Here is a 26,658-nt window from a genome sequence, read left to right on the forward strand (position 1 = left end):
GGGGGGAAAGCAGGGGGGATGACAAAAGGGTATGTGTAGAAGGGAAGAAAAGATAATCCCCCATTAATTTCACTATCACTGGGACAATGCACATTCATTTTTTTCTGAAGCCCTTCACTCAACACTATTTCAACAAGCCAAATTGTGAGCTCTCAACAGCAGTCTTACTGCTGGTATGAGGGGAAAAAAGCATACAGAAATCTGCTCCCTTGGTTTTAAGATAATGAACCTTTTGACATTTTGATAGATGCTAGGTATTGTTACTGAGCTTTATAAACTCATATAGGGGGTGCAAACCATTTCCCTTGTGGAAGAAAGGGAGCAACATGTGGTAGCTATCACATCAGTTTTTTAACTGATTGGTTCAGTGGGTAAATGCGCAAGCTTCTCACCTTGTGAGGCCTGAGTTTAAATTGAGCACAGTCAGGTCACAGCTGTATTAACCTGGTATTCTCAGCAGAGTCAGTGGGGAATAGTAATCCTAAGTACAAAGCGACAGTTTCTTACACAATTGAATATAGTTTGTATAATGACCATTATTTAGTCACAGGGGGCACAAGATTACATGAGCATGGAGAAAATTGCCCTCTGGCCCTCATCTAGTCAAAAGGTAGGAAACAGCACAAAAGAGCCTGCATTGTGCCAAGCAGAGGAATGTTCAATCTAAAAATTTCTTCATGCTGTAGTGTTAATAGCCTCACACTTTTCATCTATCCTTCCACAGTGAATGAAGGGTTAGGGCAGAGGGGAAGAAATTTTTAAAACTTAACTCTCGTTGAGGAAAACAATTCCAAATTTAAATCTGCTTTATTCTTTATAATGAGTATTTGTGGGATTTTTGCAAGCTTAACAAGTATTAATTAGAGACCAACTCTTGCCCTGTCTAAGTCAAAGCATAAACCCCCATTGTTACCAGTCTCAGCTTATGCATTAGGAAGAGGTTTATGGACTCTGCAAATCAGCAAGAGGGGAAAAAAACTATCAGAAAGATTTTCCGCTACTACTGCCATGTTAGAATTCCTGCCAAATAGCCTATAAATGCAAAACGCCCTCCCAATCAAACCAATTCCCATTCCCCTTTCCAACACCCACTAATAAAGATGCCCGCAACTTTATTCATCCAACATTGACATATCTCTCATGTTCTTCATCAACCTATGCAAGTCTGTGCCAAGCATTCTATCAAAGGAGACAAGCATAAGGACATGTATTTGGGCAGAACTGCCTGCATTACTGATTTGCGCCTCTTCTATTTGCATAGCATATTCTTTTTACGGAATGTTGATTTTGTCCTCCCCCCACCACCACCCTGAATTTGGAATGTTGAATATTTACAGGCCTGCATTTCCAAGCAAGCCTGGTAATTCTTAATGAATGAAATAAGCTCACCAAGTGTCTCCAAGTCTTTAAGAGGGTCAACTCCAGGAGAAAGAATGAAAAATATTGCAGTGGCTGGACTGCTTTCTTCATAGGACTTAGCCAAGTCTATTCTAGTTTCAGCTACATACTTAGGACCTAGTTTTTCTTCCACAAAATTCCTACAGAAATGTACAAGACATAGAGCAAATGAACAAAGAAACAGTAGAACTGGAGCTGAGCTCAAATACAATGCCTGGACTTCAGTAAGTTTTATTACCTAAAGGTATCAGCTGAAGACAGGGTTGAACTTACCTGTAACTGATATTCATCAAGTCTTCAGTGCAGGCACACGTTGGGACTGTGCATGCACAGGCTGAGCTGTGAAGTTCTTGAGCTGTACATTAGAGGAAGTTTACTGACCATTGATTGCATGCAGCTTCCCTCTTAATGGCCCTAGACCAACAGCCTGACGCCCTTTCCTCATTTCCACAAGAACCACTTTCATGGAACTCGTAGCAGTGCAGGAGAGAAGGACAAGTGTGCATGCACAGAAGACCTTGATGAACATCAGTTACAGGTAAGTGCAACCCTGTCTTCATTGTCAGTCTTCTGTGAAATCCCACACTGGGATTTTTAACAAGCTACACATGACATGGAGGTGGGATGAGTTCTGAAGAATTTATTTATTTCAACAAAATTTTGTGCAAACATTGTCTGCAGCGCTGCCTTTCCCACTGCTGTGTTTCTTCTCTCTTGCAAGTCCAATGCGTAGTGTCTCATGAATGTGTCATATGAAGCCCACATTGCCATCCTGCAGACCTGGATCAACACTCCACTCCTGAATGTTGCTGAGGAAGCTTGAGTCCTCGTTGAGGGAGCATGAACCAACAGTGGGCATAATCAGACTCCATGCATTTAGATTTTAAGCAACCTTGGTATAACCATATGCTCATATAGATCTCAGTTTATCCCAGCTGACACACCATTGGGAGTCTCATCATAGAGAGAAGGAGCAACAACTCAGTGGCCACAGCTTAGCAATAGAGCACCTGCTTTACGTACTTTTGAAGTCCCAACCCCAATTCCTAGTGTCTACAGTTAAATTTTCAAGCAGAAGCTACAGGGAAAGAACGTTGTCTGCCTAAGCCCCTGCAAGTCACAACAGATAAAACTGGGCCAGCTGAACTAATGTTCTGACTCAGCCGAGGGCTGCTACATCTATTCTTTGGTACCACACATGCACGTCACCTTTTTTATTTATTTTTATGGCACAGAACTTCACATTTGATAGAGAATGCAGGTTGTCTGACATAAAGAAAAAAAAGAATTAATAAGTATTAGTGGGGACAGCCCATGTGGTATTACAGTTAGTGTGGTCAGACTAGGATCAGGGAGGCCTGGGGTTCAAATGTCCATTTTGCCATAAAGCTCACTGGGTAACTTCAGGCCACTCATTCCTCTCTCAATCTCAGCTACCTCACAGAGTTGTTATGAGGATAAGATGACAAATGGAGAGCCTTATAATACCCTGAACTCTTTAAAGGAAGGGTGAGATATAATGTCAAATAGTATACCTGAGAGCGTATGTCATCCGGTCAGGGCGTAAAGCTCTTAGTATGATGAGTTTCTTGAAAGAGCTTTTGCTTTTCCACTCCTGAGGAAGCTTTTCCTTTTCTGAGCATTCTGAGTCCACCCATTTTTTCCATCTCTTAGCAGAACCTTCTATATCTCTGTCTAATCCTCGGAATTCATCCATTAGGGCAATGGCCTATAGCATTTCAGCAACATACATTAGTTACAGGCATGTAGACCTGATCTATGTTTGCAGAAGAATGAGGTTGTAATGAGGCAGGAAGTGGCAAGTGTGAAAGTGGTACCCTGGACTGTACCACTGCACTGAAGAATGATGTTTTTCAAAGTCTTTCAACGTTAATAATTCCCTCAGCATGAGCTCAGCATATGAAGAGGTGAGCAGCAGCCCTTTCCACTGAGGTTCCAATTTTTAATTTACAGGGAGTTTTACCTGGAGGAGCATTACAATGTGATGCCTCACCTACAGACTGATGTGACACTATTCATACAACCACCTCATTCTTCTGTAAGTGCAAATCAGGCAAATTAAATGGCTGCTATAGTAATAGTTGTTGTTCTAATCATTTACATTATACAATGTAGCAAATTGTTTAGGATTGCTAAGTCTCAGAACCACCAATTCTCACTGATTTATTGACATTAGTCATGTTTCTATACGCTGGAGAAACAGTGTGGAGATGTATTCATACTTCAATGGGAATAATGTGCAAGCATAGATAGGTCTCATGGAAAATTAACACAAGGATATACTGCACTCCCACCACCAAAAAGGTTGATTGATGCAATTTCTTAAGATAATTGCCTCAGAGAAAACAGACATTCAGTAGCAACCATCCAACGTAATTTATTGCATAACCATGATTCACAGAATTTAAGTTGGGCATATAAGCACAAATGGAAGAGGGAAACTTCTTTTTTCTTTCTAGGCTAGATATTTTCATTTGATTACCTTTTGGCATCTTTTAAAAAACAGGATCATTTGCACTTTTGAAAATTAGGAAAAGAATTGCATTAAAGAAAGCAAAAGAGCAAAAAGCAAAGCAAATGTGTTGGTCACCACTTAGTTAATTCTGTTCAGATATACAGGCTATTATTGTTTCCATTATACAGAAATATGATAAAATATCTGAAAACAATTTTGAACTTACTCGAATGGCACTCCATGACTGAGTAGTTAAAAAATCTACAGGGCTTTTATAAGTGTGTTCGACTGTGAATCGCAGCAAGAAATTCAGTTCAGTGAGTTCTATCTCTTTATTCCTCAGCAGAATCTAGAAAGCGAACAAAATGTGGAAAAGCCATTCAATTTAATCCACTGTTATCAAAGGCACACATAATTTTATTATACAAACAAGCACAAATACTTCTCATTCTGTGGTTCTAGTCAGATATGTACCTGTGCCAGCAAAAAACCATCATACCCTTGGGTCTGCAGACTGACTGCAAAAACTAACATCTGACCCACTGGAATTTTTGGTTTACTGGTTTACTTACACCTGAGATCTATCTGAATTTATTATCACTGTTACCCTTTTTCAATATTTCCCACTCTGATAGTTCACAGTAGCACCTGGCTTTGTCCTGTTCTCTGCCATTATTTCCTGTATTTCTCTTTGCCTTCGCCACTGTGTCCAGACCAGCACAGCTGATGCGCAAGAGCATGGGCACAGCAGCACATGACTTTGCCCTATGCCAGGCACGGTGTGCACAGACAGGAGAAGTATAGCAGTGCCCATCATTGCCCTTCTGGTTTGAGCAGGTGTGAGTATGGTGATGTCTCCTCTCTCACCAACTGAATCTTCAACCCTTGTTGTGGTGAGATATGTGTAGTGAAGCAAGAAATTCATGGCATTTTTGCAGGGCTGTTTTGGCCTCCCAGTTTGCCCCTGTACTACCCTAAATATTAACCAAGCACATCCTTACTGATACAAAATGATTTCAAAGCTCCATGTATTTTGCCTGACTTAGCCTTGGCCATGAATAGTCCCTGGTCTGATAGGGAAGGCCATTCCATTGGAAATTCTCTTCAGATGGAAATGGGGCCCTGAAGGGTTTAGTGCTCAAGATTTTAGTAGTCAAGCCAGTTCCAGTTCATCATGCACAATTATGTCTTGTCCCTGGCCATTGCAGTATAATTGAAAGGTGTTTGTGCTGAACCAGCACAACTCTGAAATGCTACACAAAAAAGGTCAAAGTATTAGTGGCATTTTCTCACCTGAACAGTTGTCTGGATCAGAAAGATCAGCTTGTCTTTTTCAAAAAGTCCCTGGCCTACGTACAGGAAGGTGAAATACGTAATAGATTCCTTCAGGTTGGAGATGCGCTCTTGAATATCTGCTGATGCCTCTGCCCGCTCAACTGCTTTATGAAAAACAGTATTGAAAGCCTAAAAGGACAAAGAATCAGTCTATCTCACTTGTCAGAAACTCATTTTTTGGTGAGAATATGTTACAACCCAATTTTTAAAGAAATAATATGGATGATGTATTATTGTTTCTTGGGAAAGATTGTGGCCATTGCCACCTCAATCTGCGCATTGGTCTGCTCCAGCTGGCATTGGATGGTGCATGGAGATTACTTGTTGCATTCTGTACTGTTGTACAGTAGGCAAGAAACTGTACAACCTTGCTTCTTTAAATATATGCAGAGCTATACTACACAAGAACATGGTGTGCAAAATAACAGCGTTTATATATTTTGCTAATTCCAGCATTCCATTTCCATTGTGTTTCATGAACTCTGGGCTCACCGATAACAAAAGAAGTCCAATATTAATAATGCAACCTTATTATTTAGCTGCACACCTATATACAGGAGCTCAGAGCACAGAACATTGTGCTATCCCTTCCTAAACTGCTTTTTAATGCTACTTTTCCCTTTAAACCAATAATTTTTTAAGTAGTATGAAAACGCTATCCCTGCTGTCCACAGTGCACATGTTCATTTGCTTTCCCCCTACTATTCTATGATCAAACAGGTTTTGCAAGTTTCAAAAATATGATCAAAAACTAGTATAACCTGTTTGACTAGAGACAATGAGAAAGATGAGAGAGAAATGATGCTCTCATTGTTTTCAGCAACAGCTACTTTCTAGAAATAAAAACCCATCTCCAGCCTCGGTCTCATAAAACCTTGTGCTTCTTTTTTAACTAGCAGAATAATAATTAAAAAAGAACCTTCAATGAAAACTGATATATGGGGTTGATTTTGCTCAGATCATGAACGACAAAGTAAAGAAGGGATGCTCTTGCAGCGGCTGGCCGGTAAAGTTCTCTGGCTTCATCAATATTAACTTCATTTGCTTTGGCTTCCCTTACCTGTAGAATAACACATTTGAAAACAAAGCAAGGAAGCCATCATTATTATATCAGAAATAACTGACAGTTCAATCCTCAAAGTGGCCCATTTTGCAAAGGAGCTAGATTCAGGAGAACAACTAAATCTACATCTATTTGTGATACATTTGGACTAGCCCCTCTCCCAAAACTGTACATCCTTTTAAAAAAACCCTTGGCATTTCTAAGAAATATATAACAGTGATTTAAGAGGAAATCAACTGTTCTGAAGACAGAAAATAGGAGACTTTTACATGGAGAAACATGGCTTCCAGTTTGTACTAGTTACAGAAGAACTGCTGAGATTAAAAAGGTCAGTTATTTCAGAAATCCAGAATAGCATCAGTAAATGCAATGAGAAAATCTAGCCAGCAACCAAAATCTCTCCATGTGGTCTTCTATTACATTATTGCTTTCTTAAGGATGTCAGATTGAAAACAGCAGTCAAAATCTATAGCTGAAACTTTAGATTTCTTGCTGGTACCAGTAAGGAAAGAAAGATTTTTCATTCTAGTGTTCTAGGAACTCCAGTAACTACATTATTATAGGTTTTACCCTGGAAATAGATTGTAATTTTTATTTATTATTTAGTTTTTTGTTTTGCATTTATACCTAATTGGCCTGGCACCAAGGTTATGACCAGCAGTGCAATCTTAAGCGAGTTACACCCACTGACTTCAATGGATCTAAAAAGATGTAACTCCGCTTAGGATGACACTTTAAATCCAAGCTGTTCCCCTCTACACCTGCTTAGTGATTAAATATTCTGAAATCAATCATTTCTATGTGCTCTCACTATCTGAAGTGAGGTAGGTAGATACTATGGGGAGGGTCTTTTCTCTAGATGGGGGACCTTTGTCTGTGGAACTCCTTCTCAGAGTTTTGCCTGGTGTGAAGTTTAATCAGTTTTTGGCACATGGTGACAACATTTTTGTTCTCTCAGGGTTTAAAAAAAATTATTTTGTCTTCCTTTTCACTTTTGCATTTGCTTCCTCATTATTTTGTTTGGCTTACTCAAAAATAAATGCTACATTTATGGTTGTCAAGATCAGTTTGTCATTAGTGATAGTTTCACTGTTTATTATTGATTATGTTTTTTTTAAATATCTCAGGTGGTAATGCATCGGGGCCTGGCGCCTTACCTGGCTTAAGTTGTTTGATCATAGACTCTACTTCTGTTGGGGTGACTGTAGGCCAGTCCATGGGAATATCAGGAGATGGCAGGACTTGAGTTGTGAGGCCATACTCTTCAGCGCTAAAAGTGTTCTTGTAATGCTGGTACCAGGCCTCAATTGGGATGCCAGCGGACAAGTTGTTATTAATCCTAGAGCTACTGGACACTATTTTCCAGAAAGATCTGGTGTCATTGGAATTGGTGGCCTGAATGAGTTTTTCCCACTCTGCATTGATAATGGACATTTTAATGTCCTTTAGACGCTGGCTAAGCCGTTTTTTAATTGAAAAATATGTATCGGGAATAGAAGGCTCATTATTAGCTCTCTGCCATGAATACAGGGCTCTAAGTTGTTGTTTCAGATGTTGACATTCCTGGTCAAAGGCATCTGCCTGGGGTCTTTTTACTTTCTTTGGCTGATGGATGATGTTAACTGCGCATAAGGCATTAGATTATGTTTATGTCATTAATGCAAGCAGCCCTAGGCTAACAGCACAATCCACAAGGGTCCCCTGAAAGTGCTTTGGAGGCAGTGTAACCCCACCACTAGTGTAAATGCCAATAGGAGCATTCATGCTGGTGGTGGAGTAAGTGTGCGAGTACTGGGCCATGATGGGAGAGGCGGCACAGGGACAATGGTGAGGAATGGCGGAGGAAAAGCTCCAGTGCAATTCCCTGTGCCAGTGTGAAAGGAGGTGGACCTGGGGGACGATCCAATGTTAGTTGGCTTCCTAAGGCTTTTGGTCACAGGAACGCCCATTCTCACAGGGGTGCACATACACCTGCCAAAAAGGAGGCACAGCCAAAGGGGGCTGCATTGTAAGCATTTACCATTTGACCCCCATTGGTGCAGCTATGCCTCAAGGTGCCGAAGTGCTTAGGATGTTGATCAGCACCCTGGCCAATGCAAAGCCCATAAGTGCCAACCAAGCCCCCTTCCCAGACCAATGGCTGAACCCCTTGTTCTTAAAAAAAAAAAACCCCAGGCAGAATCTCCTGAAATCCATAAGGGCAGGTATGCAGCATGGGGTGTTCCGGTCAGCTTCCTGCCATGGGCACTTAGAGCAAGTGGCAGGCACAAGTGTTGGAGGCTAGAGCACAGGGAAAACATTGTGCTCCCTTGTTGGTTTTTGTTCAGAGTGCTTGCCTTGTTGTGAAAAGTACACAAACTCTGTGGCTGAGCCCTTCCACCAGAGCTCCATTTCAGAGTCAACAGCTGCACAACTAGGACCGAATGGGGTGGGTACATAAGTACAAATATGCTGGACAATGTACCCATGAAACTACCTTTCAGCCCACCCACTCCCCCCACCAGGGTCAGCAGCCCTTGAAACCCAGGCAGTTTTGGAGTTCAGAAGGGCCACATGGTGGCAAAAGCCCTAGAGTCAATTCTATGCTGCCATCCCCGCCAACAAGGGGGCACAATCCCATGGTGCCTAGGCAGAAGGGGGGATGAGATAGATGTGCACCTGTTTCCTACACCCTGCAGCAATGTACATTTCCCAATGGAGATGGAACAAGGGTGTGAGGAGAAACACCCATTTCCCAACACTCACAGGTGCTGGACCAGCTGAACCTCCCAGAGAAACCTCCCATGCACCAATCAGGAAGCTCCAGCCATTCTGTGGCCATGCACACTCCTTAATCCAACCCATTATTTTACTTCAAAAGATTTTCATCATTATACTTGGACACAATGGGTGAAATTAAGTGGAAAGAAAATAAGACGTTTTCTGATTTGTGAGGTATATAATCCACCCCCCGCCCACACAAACATCAGGAAAAAAATCTTTAAAAAAGCAAGATTATTAATGTATGTATTAGTTCAGTTTGAAACCGTTCTGACTAAGCTATTTTGGACTAACGTGGGAAAGTTAAGCATTCCTCTTTCCTTCCTATACTTGTGATTCGTACAACTATTATTCCATGGACATTATAGGGAAAGCACAAGATATTTTGCAAATGAATGAAAATGGAGCATTGAAGTTGCAACTGCCTTGCTCTCTATTTCTGTAGCTGTTGACTTGGTTGACTCCAGTTTCTCCACCAGTTCAGTGTCTCCCAAGAAATTGCCCTCAGCGGCTGAAAGACGAAACAGCAGATCATCCTCCAAGAGCTTCAGCTGAATCTTGAATTCATTCTGTTGCTTTGTCAAAAGAGACTAGAAAACATAATGGGACCCTTTCAGCTTAAAATACGGATTACTGACAGCAAGATAAGGAAAAATTGGTCAGATACAATATTTTTGTAGCGCCTGTAACTGAAACCTGGGCGACTGGGAAGGAACTGAGGGATACTGTTGTGCTTGGATATAAAAGGGCATAGAGCAGTGGTTCTCAACTTGGGGGTCGGAACCCCTTTGGGGGTCAAACGACCCTTTCACAGGGGTCACCTAAGACTCTCTGCATCAGTGTTCTCCATCTGTAAAATGGATAAATGTTAGGTTAGGGGTCACCACAACATGAGGAACTGTATTAAAGGGTCACGGCATTAGGAGGGTTGAGAACCACTGGTATAGAGGCAGGGGGGCTAAAAGAGGTGTTTTTTAATTGCTGTCAAGTTGCAGCTGACTTAAGGCACAAGGTGTTCAGAGGTGGTTTGCCACTGCCTGCCTCTGTGTAGTGACTCTGGCATTCCTTGGTGGTCTCCCATCCAAATATTGACCAGGTCACACCCAGCTAAGATCGTGAAATCTGATGAAATCAAGCTAGCCTGGGCTACCCAGATCAGGGTGAAAAAGGGCATAGAGCTTAACAAAGCAGAACACTCTTCCATAGAACAGACTCCTCCACAGAATCAGCATGAGTGCAAATATCAGGTCTAGAAGTAACTTATTCCACGGAGTACATCCCCCCCACCTCAATAATCAAAGCTCTGAGGGTAATCTAAAAACAGAGGAAAAAATCAGAGGGACTACAAATGGAAACAATGTTGTAATAATAATGGGGAACTTCAACTACCCTGATTCAGCAAAGGTCTGCTCAAATTTGAAAATAAAAGAAAATGAATTTTGAGATGATAATTGATTGTGCCCAAGGGCAGTTACATGTTGAGCCAACTAAAGAGGAGATGACTGGACTAAATCCTACAGTCACCTGCAATCCAGCAAAGGCAGTAGACATGGTAGAACTGTCAGGAGCTATACCCTGTTCAGGATAAAAGATAACAGGAGATTTATGAATTCATCTGCCATTTCCTGGACTATCTTTGTTCTAGTGTCTTGGGGACAGAACTAGGTAGGCAACTGGAGCATTCTGGAACAAAGATGGTCCAGGAAATGGAGGATGAATTTGGAAAAAAAAATCACCTCTCATCTTTATCCTGAACAGGGTATATCAAAATCAATATATGCATGAGCAGTAAGTTGCAGAGGTGTACGGGGTCCAAATGGAGCCCGGAGACAAAGCTTCCTCTGGCCGCACCCCCAGGAGCCCTCCCCCCACACGTCCCTGCTGCAGGGAGCCCAGGAGGGTGGAATGCCCTGGCCTCGCCCACCTGCAGAGCGTGCAGAGTTAGGCCTCCCTCAGCCTCACCCCCTAGACTGCCTGCTTTTAGCAGGCCCAGTCCTGCCTTGAATGATCTTTTCAAGTTATGGCGAGCATTTCAACAATAACTTGAAAAGGTAGTCCAAGGCAGGACTGGGCCTGCTAAATACAGGGGGATATGGCCACATTTCTGATCCTCAAGGTCAGTGCCTTGAACTATGTGCTTTCCACTGATGGAAGTGCTTTCCATCAGTGGAAGACAACCTTTGGATGCAACCAAACATATTTGTAATGTCGAGCCTACTGAAACAACAGTGATACAATAAAGAACATGTGGGTTTACCTTAATTTTCTCCAAATCAGGTCGTTCAATATTAACAGTTTCAGCCAACAGCTGGTCCTCCAGCCCATCCTCTGTGACTGTGAAATTAATGAGAGTGGTCTGAGCTTGCAGCTCTGGCTTGTAGTGGGGATTCGCCAGTTTAGTGTGAAGGAGGAGACGGAAATTCTTGTTGAATTCACACTCTTTGTCTTCAATCTTGATATACCTAAACTCAGTTCACAGGAATATAACATTAAATTAAAAGAAAATTCAAAATGTTTTTTATTCCATCCCCTCAAACTCAGAACTTCAATTTTTGGCCTATTTTGTATTTAAAGAATTAAAACATAAACATCCAAATATCAATATCCTATTCTAACAAATGTGTAATGCTTTCTCAACAAAAGCCATCACTTAGCAAACTAGACTGGTTTGGGAATAGCATAGACTGAAGCACTCATGTGACTTGACTGCCAGTATAGAAACCAGTAAAGTTAAATATTTGGGTGTTCCAGTTCACCCAGATGTAACTAAAACATCAGTGGGAAAGCTATGGAAATGCATTCCTACTAGTTTGGTCATTTTTGTGGGATCAAGCTCAAGCCAGGTATATAATTTGCAGAAGAAACAAGCTGTACCCAGTGCAAATTGCTTAATGTCTGTGATGTCATCAAGAAATCAACCGCTTCTTTCTCCAGAACAATTTTTCAAACAGAATCCCTAAAATATTTTCTTAAAATAAACTTAATTGAATACAAGCAATACTTTAAAAAATAAAAGGGCAAAACAGGCTATTGTATTAGCACTGAGGCTTAGAAAAAAATCTATGAAAAGGTGGGAGAAGCTAGGCTCATCTTGTAGAAGAAAAAAGTACTAACTCCTTCTCTGTTTGTAAACTCCCATTGTTATTGATAGCAGAAATTGCTGAAAAGAATGCTAAATTTTGCTACAAATCCATAAATGTGAATATTTCCCTCTCTAGTTATCTTTTAATTTAAAAAAATGATGTCAAAAATTATCTGTGTGCCAAGTTGCTTGCAAAGCAGCAAAGTTTAGATGCATCGTACAGGATATATGGTGAAGTTTTGCAAGTAGACTGTACTGCTTCATGTTGCAAAGAATAATGAAATACCGGATTCACAAATTACCCACACAGCAAAGAGGGCTATTTTGTAATTCATTCTTTTTCTTTATTTACCAAGAAATTTACCTGGGGAACAACTCTGCGCTATTGCAATATTGAAATGACTCACTGTAAAAGCAATTCAGCAATCTTTGCAATGAAGCTACTTTATTGGTGCTCAGTGCATATATAAGTAATAAATTATGCCACCAATTTCTGTGGTTATCGGGTATGAAAGACAAGCACTGCACAATGATTCAGTGAGTTTTATCACTGCAGCTAGGGTCTTTTTTCTTTTTATCACAGTTCTGGGAAAAATAAATATTTGTGCTATTGCCCTCTTATGATTCTGCTGTGATGATAGCCAAAGGAGTTGAGGAGAAGGATAACAGAATCAATTTGTCAGATTCATCAAAAGACATTTATGTAGAGGTCAGTACTAACAATCAACTTGGGCTTTATTTTCTCTTCACAATATTTAAACAAACTTTAAAAACATGTTCATTACAAGGACAAACCAACCTATATACCTGGCTTCAGTCTCTACACTGTCTCCCTATCTAGTCCACTATCTACTACAAACTCCTTCCCCTTAGCTTCAAATCCCTCCGTAGTCTTGTTCTGCTCTTCTGTTTTTGGATCTTGATAATTTAGTCCCCGTGATCATTGTATCTCCTCAGTTGCCTGGAGATCCCAACTCTCTTAACAACTGCACCTGTCCTCCCTAACATCATTTTATTTTTCGAATGCCCTCTCAGAAAGTGGATTATGTTCCTGCTGCTAGTTTTAGAATGCTGACACATTAATCAAAACAACCACTTTCTGCTAAGGCTCCTAGAAGTTAATTTTTTAAAAAAGATAAGAAAGGGACAGCTTAGGACTACATTTAGCAAAAGTACAGTAAAGGTAAAAAAGGTGGCAGATAGATTTCTGGGTAAGAAAGCAAATACAAATAACATCTTCCTACTTTGAAAAGGAAAGCACTTTTCAAAGAGCCTCTAAAAAGCCTTATTTTGGGGCCTGCTGTTTGAAATTAAAAGCTTTCACATACAACATGAATTCCAGCTGCTAATGCAGAGGTGCACAGAATGGCAGAGAGGACTTGTTACTTAGCAATCACAGCAGGCAGACTGTAAAAGTTGGCCAAACTAGTATAGTGGGGGAAAAATTCCAACAGAAAGCTGCTCAGTTGGCATGAGGTTCAAAGTTTTTTTAAAAAGCCATTCTGCATGGCAACTGAGTTAAGAGTTTTATGGTTGCATGAAGACACAGAAAATTGTTTCATCTTTACTGTATGAAGTAAAGATAAATAACATCTGGTAAATTTGTTGTCTGATTGAAAGGAAGAATTAATGTTGCTGAAGATCTGTTACGAAGGCTACCTGGATTGTAATGGTTATAAATCTGCTATGTTAACAGGCTGATCTGATTTTGAAAGGGTAGGTGTGCTTGCCCCTCCACACATTAGATCAAGCGGGAAATGATGACTGAGAGTTGGAAAGGTCTACTACCAACATTCATATATGACTCTGAGGTTCATAATCTTTCCCTTCTGCTAGAAGTAAACAGAGTATTCTCCCAGGTATACAATGTTTCAAGGAGGATGAAGAGGAGTGGGAACAGAGGTAGCTGGTGATGGCCAATTATTTAACATGATCTTCAAAGGTATCATTTTCCTTGTATCCCAAGATAGGCTTAGAAAATGAGACTTTCTGGATTTTCTATTAACTATAATTGTGTGTACCACAGCATTTGATTGTTTTGATATGCAAGCTGTACTCTGAACAAAAGACAACAAGTAGGACAGTATATGGAGAAACAAAATGGTTTCCAAATGCCAAAGGTGTTAGACAAGGATGCATTTTATCTTCCTATCTCTTCAATCTGAACATAAGGAAAGGTGGATTAGATTTAGAGGAAGGTAGAAGGAAAATTGGAGGAAGGAACATTAACAAGTTGCTGACTGGGTGAAAATAGTGGATTTGAAACAATTACTGTTGAAAGTTAAAGGAGAAAGTGCCAAAGCAGGACTACAGCTGAAAATCAAGAAGACTAATGACTATCAGAGAATTACTCAGCTTTAGGTAGATGAGGAGGAAACTGAAATTGTTGAAGATTCTACTCCTTGGCTCCATTTTCAAACAAAAAGGAGACTGCAACCAAAAATCAGAAGGAGATTGAGACTAGGAAGGTCAACCAATAAGGAACTAGGAAAGATTTTTAAGTGTAAGCATGTGTCACTGGCAACCAAAATCAAGTTAATGCCATAGTCTTCCCTATTACTAAGCATGAGTGTAAAAGCTGGCCAATGGAGAAAGCTGACAGGAAGAAAATAGATTCCTTTGAAATGTTGGAAAAAAGCGTTATGGATACTGTGTAGTGCCAAAAAACCCCACACAAGTAGGTTCTAGATCAAATCAAGCCTGAGTTGTTCCTAGACGCTAAAAAGACTAAACTGAAGTTGTTGTATTTGGCCACGTAATGAGAAGACCAAAATCAGGGTGACGGCAGCAGAAAAAAAGGAAGATCCGACATGAGATGGACTGACTCTGTAAAGGAAGCTACGGTCCTCAGTTTGCAAAATCTGAGCAAGGCTGTTAACAATAGGACATTTGGGAGGACATTGATTCACAGGGTCATGAGTCGGAAGCCACTTGACAGACAGGCACCTTCTGCACAGTTAATGTATAACGCGGTGCAGTTGGGATAAAGTAACCCATTTTCCTGTTTTTGTGTTCACATGCATCCGTGCAGGCAGCGACTGGAGCCCACGGAAACAATCCGGGTTGCTGTCATGCCTTCGCACGCAGACACATCTCTTTTTAAAAATTTGCTTCCCACTGATGTGTAACTATGCAGCCATGTACAAATTAATCCCCACAGCCATGCTGATGTTTCATGATACAAACATCTGCACTTGCACAGCTATGGAGATGTAAGCTGGGAAATTTTTTAAAAAGGAAAATGAGACGAATAAAGAGCATCCTGCTAGGCCGTTTGCTCGTGGGCGGCTGTAACCCCGGATTTTTAAAAAGACTCGCTAATAGCGTGATTCTCAAAAACCTGGTTTTGGAAAAATAACATAGAGCAGATGCATTTTAGGGGCAGGATCTGTGTGAAGTCCCCCCCCCAAAAAAAAACGGGTTTTTAAAACCATCCTACACCCATGTTTATTGGCCTGTGTGGAACGAGCCACATACATAAATCTGGATTCTTATCAACTGAAGGACCTGTACTGTTGGAAGGGAACACTGGAGTCTAAATTATGCCATTTCTCTTGATCTTTAGCTTTGACTCATTCCTACCTATTAACATTTCTAATAGTGCCCAAGGCAGCAGTGTTTATTACAAGTATCCTATGAAGAATGCAATGTACCAAGTGAAATGTAACTTCAGGAGGTTTTAGTTTTTCTTCTTCAGCACCATTCTTTGAGAAAGAAATATGGCATAAACTATATCCGTGGAAAAAGTAGGCATTTTGTATTTGAATATGTGGAAACTGTTGGCTATATACAATAAGCACATTGGTCCAGCAAGGATGATTGAGGTGGGTTTTTTGTACTGATCACTTTCCTGGGACAGGATCAATGCATGCATCTGACTGATCCATGTGAGCAGTCTGTAAACCAGGTTTAGTGCATGGTTCTTAAAAATGGATTGGAAACCACTCACAGTGCTCAGTAAAGGCCAATTGCATATATTTTGTAATGAGGATGAGAATGCCTATGCTTGAATGCTGTCGAAGGCCATCACAAGCAATTACTATTCATGCATTAATACTCAAGTCACATGTAAGATCTTGTTGTGCAAAACTATCTCTGGATCAAAGCCTACATCATCTAATACGTTAACCTACACTTATTATCAAATTGCAAGCTAGGTACCTGATAATATTGTAATATGTTCTTTCAGTAACATCCTTAAAGTGGAAAGATTTCAGCCAAAGGGTAACCTCAGAATGTAATTTTATGAAGTTGCTTCACAGATCATCACATCCACTAATATGTAAAGCTAGTAAAACTTTGGAAAGAACACAAGTTGATAAATCTTCCCAGCAAATGCACTCTGTCGATTGATATTATAAAATGCATTTTGTTTAAAATTAGGATTGTCTGAAGTTCAGTAGATCTAATTATTTGTAATTACCCAGTTGTTGTCAGTATGTGGTCATTTTATGACAGCACTAGCTACAGTGTGGGTCAGGTTCAACTGTATATCTTTTCAAACACAGAATTAATGTACTATTGATAAAACCATTACTAGGACCAAATTAAAGTCTGAGCTGATATATTGGTCCAGAGGGTGCTGTCAGACATGAAAGGAGTAATTAGTATTCATTACTTCATACTCTACAACATTCCAATTATTAATGAACTTCAACTGTTGGTCTGCACCATATCTATCATGAGCATCCTTCCAGTCTTTTTTTATTAAAAGGGAGGAGGGGGACAAACAGTGACAATAACTAAAACAAATAAATGAAAAGGCATGAGATGCTGAAACCCCACTAACCTGGGCTGTATGTTTCCCCTGTTCTATGGCCACGGAGCTTAAGTCAGTACAACTGATGGCGGTCAAATAATGGATGAAATAACTTTCCCATATGCTCAGGACATTTAAAATTAATTGCAGGTTCCTCAAAACGTATTTTGTTCCACCTAATATGCACTTAATGTGCTAATACTGTGTTTGTTGGCATTCCTGATGGCAGCTCTTTCCTTAGGGTCAGTTTAGCTTTTCCTTGTGGTAGGGAGTAATGCATGAATATTAATAAAAAAGAAGGCAGTTACTTGACTGGTGGTTTAGTAGGTACATTTCCTTAACAACTGTCAACACTGATAGCCCAGTAATATCAACACCTTATGTCAAGCCTTTACCAGTTCTAGTTTAATTTTTAAGGACTTGCTATTTGTCTTCAGAGTTAAGACAGTAATGGTGACAAACCTCCAGCATCACCTTGCACACACACTGAGAGGACTAGCAAGACACTGAAGAAAGGTCACACCCCGTTGAAGAGCATTCTTTTTACCACAGGCAAGATCACAGACCTTCCTCCCCATAAAAGTTTTCCTTTGCCTTCTTTCACTTCCTCAGGCCTGGACTGCCTACCTTACCCCTGCCAGTTAGTCCACCAATGCTCCATGGATACTTGGAAGAGCAAAGCCTGTGAGCTTACAACTCTTTAAGTGAGCTAACAACTCTGGCTCCTTATCTTCCTCTCATGAGTCTAGCACATGACTCTCTGGCCCTTTCTGCACGGGCCAAAGAGCGCTTCCCCATCGGCAGGAATTCTGCTGGTAGAGGGGTGGGGGCCGTTCGCACGAGAGCGTGCGAGCGGCCCCTGCAGAGACCGGCGCAGGAGAGGCGGCTCCGCACGGAGCCGCCTCTTCCCTGTCCCTCTCCCACTCACCTCGTTGCCACGTCTCTCTGCTAGATTATTATTTCTGCCCACGCTGTCCTCCTAATTCCAGGGCCTGGAGGACAGCGAGGGAGTGGTCTTTAGGGAGGCCAGCAGGGCTAATGACAGCAACGAGGTGGATGGGAGAGAGGATGGGAAGAACAGCGGATTCTCGGCAAAGCTGTTTGCACTGCGGCTACCGGGAATGCGCTGAGTTTGCAAACTCCTCCTCTCCAGGAGGTGGCCTTGGACACCGCCTCTGGGGGAGGGGGGAGGAGCCAGGTCAGCTTACTGCAGTTTCAAGAAAGGCCAGCCAGTGCATTGAGCTCCTCGGGGACGCAGCTACATCCTCCTAGGAGCTCGTTTATGGCCCGTGTGGAAAGGGCCTCTGTATTATGCTTACAAGCTCTAGGCATTAAACATGGGTCCTGGGTCTGGAAAATATGAAGTCCACTGCTCTAGATTCACAAGCTGAGGACATTTTCAGGTCCATGTAGTCTATTAAGCAACAGTGTACCCTTGAAAGTCCTCCACATAACATTTCTGATTCATTCCTTCATAGCACGCACTGTGAGGATATCAGACAGTGATGTGACAAAGCATTATTCTCAATAGACAGGGAAGTTTGGTGCCAGAGGAACCCTGAATGATTCCTCTTCCTTCAGTCTGTCATCTACTAGCTTAAGCAACACTTAACATCTACCTGATTTCACAGCCTTTGATATTTTAGGAATTCTTAGTACTGCATTTCCTCTGGAGCACTGCTAAAACCTGACCTGTCCCCTCTACCTTCCTTGCTTCCAGCTCAAGACGTTGCTTCCATCTTCAGTGATAATCCTGGAAAGATTTGATCTGATGTTTCTCCTTCCTCTGTCTGCACCTCTTTTAATAATTTTCTCGCATCTAATTTGTGGGGTAGACTGACAACTTCACTTACAGGATAATTTTTCCAGGTGGAATGCTCATGAAGTTTTGTCATTGCTTGTTTATATGTTAACTTTCTGCCACCCAATGGTGATAGATTAATTCATTTCTTAACCAGTTGCTTTCTATACTGGCTCCAATATTAAATCAAATGGAACTTTTAAAGAAATAATAGAAATATAAGAAATAGGGGAGATAGGCTGGATTTAGCTTTTTGTTGTAGCAACTACCGGGGCTATCCCAATTTATTTCTATACAGTACTTTTATCATAATTTTAACAACACTGTGAGAAACTGAAAAGAAGTTAGGATTAGGCTTTGTGGTATCAAAATGAGAAAACATCGCAATTGATATACAACACTCTGAAGACTGAAAAACAAGCCCAGCTCCTAAATTTTGGGGCTGGCCCCAAAAGAGCCAAAGAAAATTTGCCCAAGCCTGCAATATGTCCCCTGTTCTCACCACCCTCCACTCCCTTTTAACGGCCTGCTCTCTAGGGCAGAAATTGGTCTTATAGTAGTCTGTAAAGAGCCATGCACATCATGGTGCATGGTGGTAGATAAATAATAATAGAGGACACAGAAGCCTACAGCCACATGTGTAGCCATTGACAATATGCTATTCAAAGTTTTAAAGAGTTCTGGAACATACAGATGTTTGTGTAACCCCCATGCCCAGAATGGGTTGAACCAGTAAGGGGGTGGAGACTCAGAGCAGCAGAAAGGCTGCAGAGCTCTTTGGAGAAGACAAGGCTACCAGACTCGGACCTTGATTTCTATAAGCCCTTAACACCTTGTTAAGGTAAACTGCAATATTATTGGGAACTACTGGGAAGGTAGTGTTTGTTTTTGCTATGTTGTAAATGTTGGAGTTTATTGTTTCAGGGTTTCTTTTTGTGGTTGTAATGGGTGAGAGTTCTCCTGGAAACCTTCATCATGTTGCATCCTGTTCACCAAGCCCTTGGAGTCTTCAGGAGCCAACCCACTTGCAAAGAAGAACTGGACTTGGCAGTATCAGTAGACTGTAACTAGAAGGACTTGAAATGCAACCTGAACAGGACCTTGAATTGTAATGTTAAATGTTGATGTTTAATGTTAATTGTAAAGAGAAGTAAACTGTTTTGTTTAAATTTGGTTCTTTGCAACTCCTTCCAAGTACTGCCCCACAGAACCCACAAGCTGAGGTTACATTTGCACACTATGTATTCCACATCCAAATTTTTAATTAAATGCAATGCTTGTTTTAAGCATATTTTCTAAGAAGTAAATATCTATTATGGTAATTATAGTTGAGAACTATGGTCAGAGAAAGAATGATAATTCTATGTCCTTTGCATGTTCTCTAATGCACTTACTTTCCTTTTTTAATTGTGTTTCTTCCAAGCAGGGGATCAAGCAGAGGGTCTACTGCTTCATCCAGATTTTCAATTAGAACTGTATCTCCAGATGACAAAGCTCTTTCAATAGTTTTTAAAAACCTTTATGTAAAAACAGAGAGATATCAGAAAAAGACACTGGGGATGGGGTAGTATATGGCAATAGAAAGAAAATCTGGTATTGGTGGCTCGCTGGTGAAGCTGCAAAAAACACAAGGTACCTGAAAACCCCCTTTCAATGAACACAAGTGACCATATCAGTGTTCTGTGAAAACCTATTTAATTTCTTTCATATTCTAGAAGAGGTAAATAGACTTGTTACCAATGGGTGTGTATCCTTCCCCACTTTCCCTTTCCTATGCTGAACAGGCCAGGTGCCAAAGAGATAAACGCCTTACCTACACTATATAAGAAACTGACAGTTCCAGATGTATTAGTGCAAAGCATTACGTAATAGGCTAAGCTTTTATTTCACTAGGAACGCCATCCTTCACACATGCCTGAAAACTTCATGCTGTCAAAACTACATGGCCTTGCTTCTTTCCTTTATCTTTGATATCTTTCTCCTCTGTCTGAAAACTAAACAGAAAGCAATGAGGACACCTGCCGTCATTACACTTGGGAAAGCTTGAATAATCATGTGCTTGACTTGGAAAGAGCACCTAAGGCAAACAGAACTCCCACTCTGTAGCTTTTGAGAACATCAACTAGGGAACATCTTCTGTATCACATCTTCAAGTTTAACAACAAGATACATTACAGTAGATGACTTAATGCTTATAAATAACGGCCCCAGAATCAACTGGGCCATAATTGTGACAGGGGGCAGGGCACATGGTGAGCTCTGGAGCAGTGAGCACGCGTGCCCTGGGCCGGATGTGCGGCTGAGCCACACTTGGCCTGATCGTGCGATGCACACAAGTGTTGGGGTGGAGAACGGTCCCTATATATTAGACAGCATGCAGTTGCTCCGGCCTTCTTCGATGCCTGGAGCAAACTGACCCACCCTCCCTCCCTCCCTCCCCATTTGGGCATAGTTTTGTGCTGCTCACTTTGTCGCAGCCTTGGCAGTTTGGGCAGAGGAGCGCATCTTTAGGGGAAGGCTGAGCTTGCACGCCGGTCCTCCCCATGGTTGGGAGCCTCCATAAGAGGCTTGGGGTGGGGCGGGCTTATGGCGCATGCCGCGGAGGCTTCTGCAATTCGAGCCTGACATCCCAGCGGGAAGGGGGCCATAGTGGGCGGGCGCACAGGTGGCCCAGTACCTCCTGTCCTCCCCATTATGGATTGGGGTGTGGTGCTGGGGACAGCCAGGGGTGCCGACCGGCCACAAAATGGATGTGCTCCTCTTGCTTGCCCAGCTTCTGCCTCAATAAAGGGCTGCAGCCCAATTTAATTCCAAGACATGTCCTGTGGTTATTCCCCAAACGAAACCTCTGCACATCTGGGCGCAATAAGAATTAGGAGAATTCTGTGCAAGCAGATTTGATAAACATGAAACTCTCTTAGGTGAACAGGAAAATATATCATGTTTCTATTTAGTCATACATTTTTATGCACACATACCCTTTCTGCCCTAGATGTATGATTTTAAGGTCAGTTCCATATCTATTCTTTATCCATTTCATTGCTTGTAGCTGGGGGTCTATCAGTAGTGGCCAGCGTTCACAGTTGGTGAAAATAGCAGCATTTTCTGTTGACATCCTATCGCTAGGTAGCCCTTCATTATTCCATACTGCAATTACTGCATCATCAGTCAACATGGCAGCCAGGTCTATGTCTTCACTGATTGGAATGGGCATCTTTCAATAAAAAAGAAAGAAACACAGGTAATCAAAACATAGCTAATCAAAAAGTTAACAGGAGAGCTGTCAAGTTGGTATTGTGGATGATAGAAACAAAAGAGTTAGCTATACTACACATTCAATTAGTGCTTAATAGATCACTAGTTGTTCAGAACTTAGTGCTTCTCTGAGCAAAACTGGCTTTTCAGGTAAGTCCGATGTTTGGTATTAAGGTAGCTTTGGACAGAGGCTGATAATTTTGTTTGATAATTATTGGGTGTGTGGTAATAGTTGCCAGCTCTCTCATGGCAACAGATGGGAGATGTTGGAAGGTGGGTATATAGGGAGGCAGTCTGGATCATTATAGGATGATGTTACTTCTGCCTTCCCTATACATGCTGTTCATACCTACTCCTGACTGCCTAGACACCAGCTGCAACCTTGGGTGGCGTCTGCCTGATAGCTTGTAACTGCGGCTGCTGTGGCACCCACGCTCCAGTGAGCCCTCAGCACCTCTCTGTTCCACTTATCTCCCGTCCTTGTCTGACACTATCAGTCTGGCACAGTTGTGCTTGCTGGAGCCATACAGCAGCTCTGCCCCAGAGGCCTCAGTAGTTCCTCCGTGAGGCTTCCCTGCTGAGATGGCTATCTTCCTCCTACATGCTCCAGCCTCACAGTTGCCTGCTCACTCACTCACCTCTCAAACTTCTGGGCACCTCCCTTGTGACTTGCTCCCCTCCCCTGAGGCCATTGCACACTAACACAGATTGCTGCCTGATTCCCCCCTCCCCACCTACTTCAGCCTGCCAAACAGCTGAGCATCAGAAGGCAGGGGCAGGAATCCTGAGAAGATTGGAAACCCCAGTGGATGGGGAATTATAAAGTAAGGTTGATGGATTAGTGTTTTATATATGGTTTATATTTCTTCTAAAATTTATGTGAGGTGCCAATTTGACACAAGCTGTTTGTAAGCCATGTTGGACACAGAGAAAGATGAGCAGAAATATTTAAATTATAAATATAAAAACATACTTTTTGAGATTTCAGGAAAGGAAGCCACATATGGTACACCAGCTCTTGACGATATAGTTTGGTAAAGGGTCCAACGTAAGAAACAAATGCAGCTGTTAACAAAACATCCCCACAAACTGTTATTTCTTGTGCTTCAAATGCTTTAATAGAGTGGCTCCAGCGAACCTTTTCAGACTGCAAGATAAAAATCCAAAAAAGAAAAAGGGTGTTGTGTAAAAAATATACATATCACTATACATTTTCTATTTCAGAACTGGTCAACTGTTTAGACTTATTTGGGAAAAAACTACAAAATGTATAGCTACTCCTGTTGTATATGGTCCACCAGTCAGATATAACCGAAAAGCTCATATGCAGCTTGGCCTTTCAAGAAATCTTGGGTCTCTTGGATATTATTGGCCTTGCATGAGCTGCCAATATTTTTTTCTCCTCATCCACACACACATTCCTCCTCTGGCTGGGGAAGCAAGGGGGAGAGAATATAATAATCTGTTGAAGTCTTTCTAAATAAAGATCAAGGTCCAAATTGGGAAGACAGGGGTAAGGTGCCCACATTTTAGATATCCAAGCTCATGGATTCCTTGTTGAATACTAAACTGTTCTTTGAACTAAACAGATCCAGATTAATCATAAAGGTTTTTCTGACACTTTAAAGATTAACAGATTGAAGCATAAACTTTTATGTGAACCACTGTGATATGATGGGTAGAATGTAAAGACTAGAATTCAGGAGATGTGGCTTTGTGACTCGAACCTGACAGATCTCAAGCCATATAGGTTGCTATACAGGTTATAGCAAGAAGAAAACAGGAGAGGGAGAACCAAATATGTCAGCCTCAGTTCCATGCAGGAAGAAGCAGGATGAAAAAATATATATTAGAAAGACTCATGTTTCTCTCAGAGGTCTTTGGCAATAAGGTTTTACTTGGTTACAGACAGCTCCATAATCTTCAACAGTTACTCATCTGCAAGAATGGTCATGTTAGACAGTTCCTACTTTATCAGAGAGAATATGTAAACAATGTATGGCTAGACTACTACACAGTTTTCAAAATAGTTATAACTCTGGACCTTTCCAACATTTACAGGTAAGACTTAACATTCACTGCTCTAAAATTGCATAGACAAAGAATCATTTCTTTTGTTCACGGAACAACCTAATCTTTTAGCTTGCATAATGATCTCTGAGTGAGAATGTGAACACAGGTCTCATTAATCTGACAAGATATCTCACTACATTATATATTTCATGGTATCTAGGTCAAAGTGTCTGATATCTCAAGTTCCTAATTTACTGAATGGGCATCTCCTTTTACTAAGTGGCAACTGTGTCTAGAAAAGGACACAAGAGCACATTTTGCTTGAAAGTACAAATTATTACTCCGGCAATCCCATGTTATTTCACTTTAAAGCATTCTACATTACAGTCTTAGACTGGAACTGAAGTGAACTAGGCAACAACCCTGTTCACCCATTCATTTGCAAAAAGGACTTTTGATTTATCCATTCTCTAGCCTTGTTGTCTCTGGCTAGAAAGTCATAAACAATAAAGTGCACCCACCTCATTCTCCAAACTAGCTTTGAAATTTGAAGATTTACTAAACATAGAATGATTGTCTATTTAAATCTTCAGTAATTTTACTGTACCACCCAAGCATCATAAATCACAAGTGACATCAGCTAACAAGAGTTTAAGAGTTGGAACATGTAGTGCAATAAATTTCCAGACAGTTAAAAATCACTATAATTTTATTCTAATGCATTATAGATTGCCTGTAATATCATCCCAGCCGGGGTGACCCATTTCTAATTTTGAACAGCTGTTCAGCTCGGGAGTTAGTTAATGATTAAATATAAATTGCCTGATTTATTAGTCTGAATGGTTGAGCTTCCAGGTCAATGCTATATAGACAAAATCATCAGTCTTGATGTTTTTCAGAAGTTAACCATCTCCTGTTCAAGTCAAAAAGCATTTATTCTCTGAGGAAAAGAGCTAATGCTCTCAATTAATTGTTACATTCTTTTCTTTCTTAGCTCATATAACAGCACTTTTCAGCGGAGGGGGGAATATTCTTTGATAATAGTTTATTGACAGCTGAAGTTAACAGTAAGACTTAGAGAATTACAACAAAGTAGCACTTAAATTTTTAGTAAAGCAAAACAGGGGCCCATAAACTGGATAAGGTGTTTATTTTTATCTTCTAGAATCATTTTATGTTTCAGTTCACACAATATGATACAACAATGGATTGGAACCAGACACTTTTCAATTACCAGAATAGTACTATCATGTGCCCCCTGCTCCTTCCATGCAACCCACTGATCTCCACAAAATGCTGCTCTTGGGGGGTAGGAAATCCTTCTGCAAAAGGAATGACAGTTTAGTTCTTTCTTTTACCAGTACTACCCTTGAGTTGGTGGGTTGATGTTAGCTTTAATGCTACTATTTTAATAGGATTAATTTTAACTGTTAATCACCAAACTTAAGTTATTGGAAAAATGCAATTAATTTTTTGGGGGAGAGGAAGCAACTTTCTTTTGCAGTTATCTAAACTGGAGAGTTGTGAAAAGAACCATAAGTTTGAAACTGCTGAGCTGAAATACATCAAACATTTAGCTACATATAAACCTAGTCATCTTTCATCAGAATTGCATTACTGAATATGTTATTATTTGTTCACCAAGAATTAACATGCAACACCTCATTGGAACTAGTAATTGAGCAAAACACAATTAATATACCACTAAGAACCTTTCAATGGGCCAGTACAGTTCTTAGGAAGAAATTTAAATGTAGACCATTTGATGAAGATAGGAAAAGTTTTCTCCTGCGATTTCAGTCTCAGTTGCAGGGATTTTGATATAACTTCAAAAATTAAAGTTATCTTCTCTGGCTAAATGGGAAACATGTAAACTAGACAGTTATTACATTTTGATAGTCCATGGATTTAGTATCCCATGGTCAGATTACTTGGTCTGAATATCTCCAAATGAAGAGTTTCCTTATAAACCTAGGCTGTAAAGGAAGGAAACTCTTCATTTGCTTTCTTAGCTTTATGGTCTGATTATCTCATAAGATTATCTCACAAGATAACAAATTTTGTTTATAAATGGAATCAAATTTAAGGATATGAAGTTGCAACAGTTTCAGAGAAAAGTTGCTATTTTGTTGAACTTTGGTCTAGGTCAGTGGTGGCAAACCTATGGCACGGGTGCCAGAGGTGGCACTCGGAACCCTTTCTGTGGGCACGCGCAGAGTTGCCCCCCCACCCCCCCCACACACATACATCTAGGCTGGCCTGGGCCTCTGGGCTCGATTATTAGCATTAAACCTAAGTCCTAGGTTTGGGGAAGCAGTGTAGGTAACCCTGTTAAGCACTGTTAAACCCCACTGATTTTCATGCGAAGAACTAAAGCGCGATCCTTTACTTGGTAGTAAGCTTGGTTGCTCGCAATGGGTCTTACTTCTGAGTAAACCCTCTTAGGGTCATGATTCACCAGTTGGAAGAGTTTCATGGTTGCTTCAAAGAAAAGCCACTGACTACCACCAAGCTTACTCCCGAGTAACGCACGCCTCGGAGCCAACCTTTTTTCCTAAACTGCAAATCCCAGGTATTCGGGTTAAATTGCCGTGTTGGCACTTTGCGATAAATAAGTGGGTTTTGGGTTGCAATTTGGGCACTCGGTCTCGAAAAGGTTCGCCACCACTGGTCTAGGTAGAAAAGTAGGCATTACGCCAGAAATTATGTTACTAGC

General features: G+C 41.0%; 1 protein-coding gene across 1 annotated transcript in view; it reads right to left on the reverse strand.

Annotated features, from left to right (window-relative positions):
* Positions 1 to 26,658, reverse strand: part of DNAH11 (dynein axonemal heavy chain 11) — a 190,318-nt gene that overhangs the window by 21,257 nt on the left and 142,403 nt on the right. The window contains exons 63-72 of the mRNA XM_048510934.1: positions 22,903 to 23,076; positions 21,653 to 21,888; positions 20,069 to 20,191; positions 11,290 to 11,494; positions 9,458 to 9,622; positions 6,129 to 6,269; positions 5,168 to 5,338; positions 4,101 to 4,223; positions 2,934 to 3,127; positions 1,390 to 1,538 (exon numbers count right to left, since the gene is read on the reverse strand). Of these exons, the coding sequence (XP_048366891.1) occupies positions 1,390 to 1,538; positions 2,934 to 3,127; positions 4,101 to 4,223; positions 5,168 to 5,338; positions 6,129 to 6,269; positions 9,458 to 9,622; positions 11,290 to 11,494; positions 20,069 to 20,191; positions 21,653 to 21,888; positions 22,903 to 23,076 (1,681 nt within the window). The remainder of the gene's footprint in view (positions 1 to 1,389; positions 1,539 to 2,933; positions 3,128 to 4,100; positions 4,224 to 5,167; positions 5,339 to 6,128; positions 6,270 to 9,457; positions 9,623 to 11,289; positions 11,495 to 20,068; positions 20,192 to 21,652; positions 21,889 to 22,902; positions 23,077 to 26,658) is intronic.

The sequence above is a fragment of the Sphaerodactylus townsendi genome, linkage group LG11 (assembly GCF_021028975.2).
Source record: "Sphaerodactylus townsendi isolate TG3544 linkage group LG11, MPM_Stown_v2.3, whole genome shotgun sequence".
Taxonomy (NCBI): domain Eukaryota; kingdom Metazoa; phylum Chordata; class Lepidosauria; order Squamata; family Sphaerodactylidae; genus Sphaerodactylus; species Sphaerodactylus townsendi.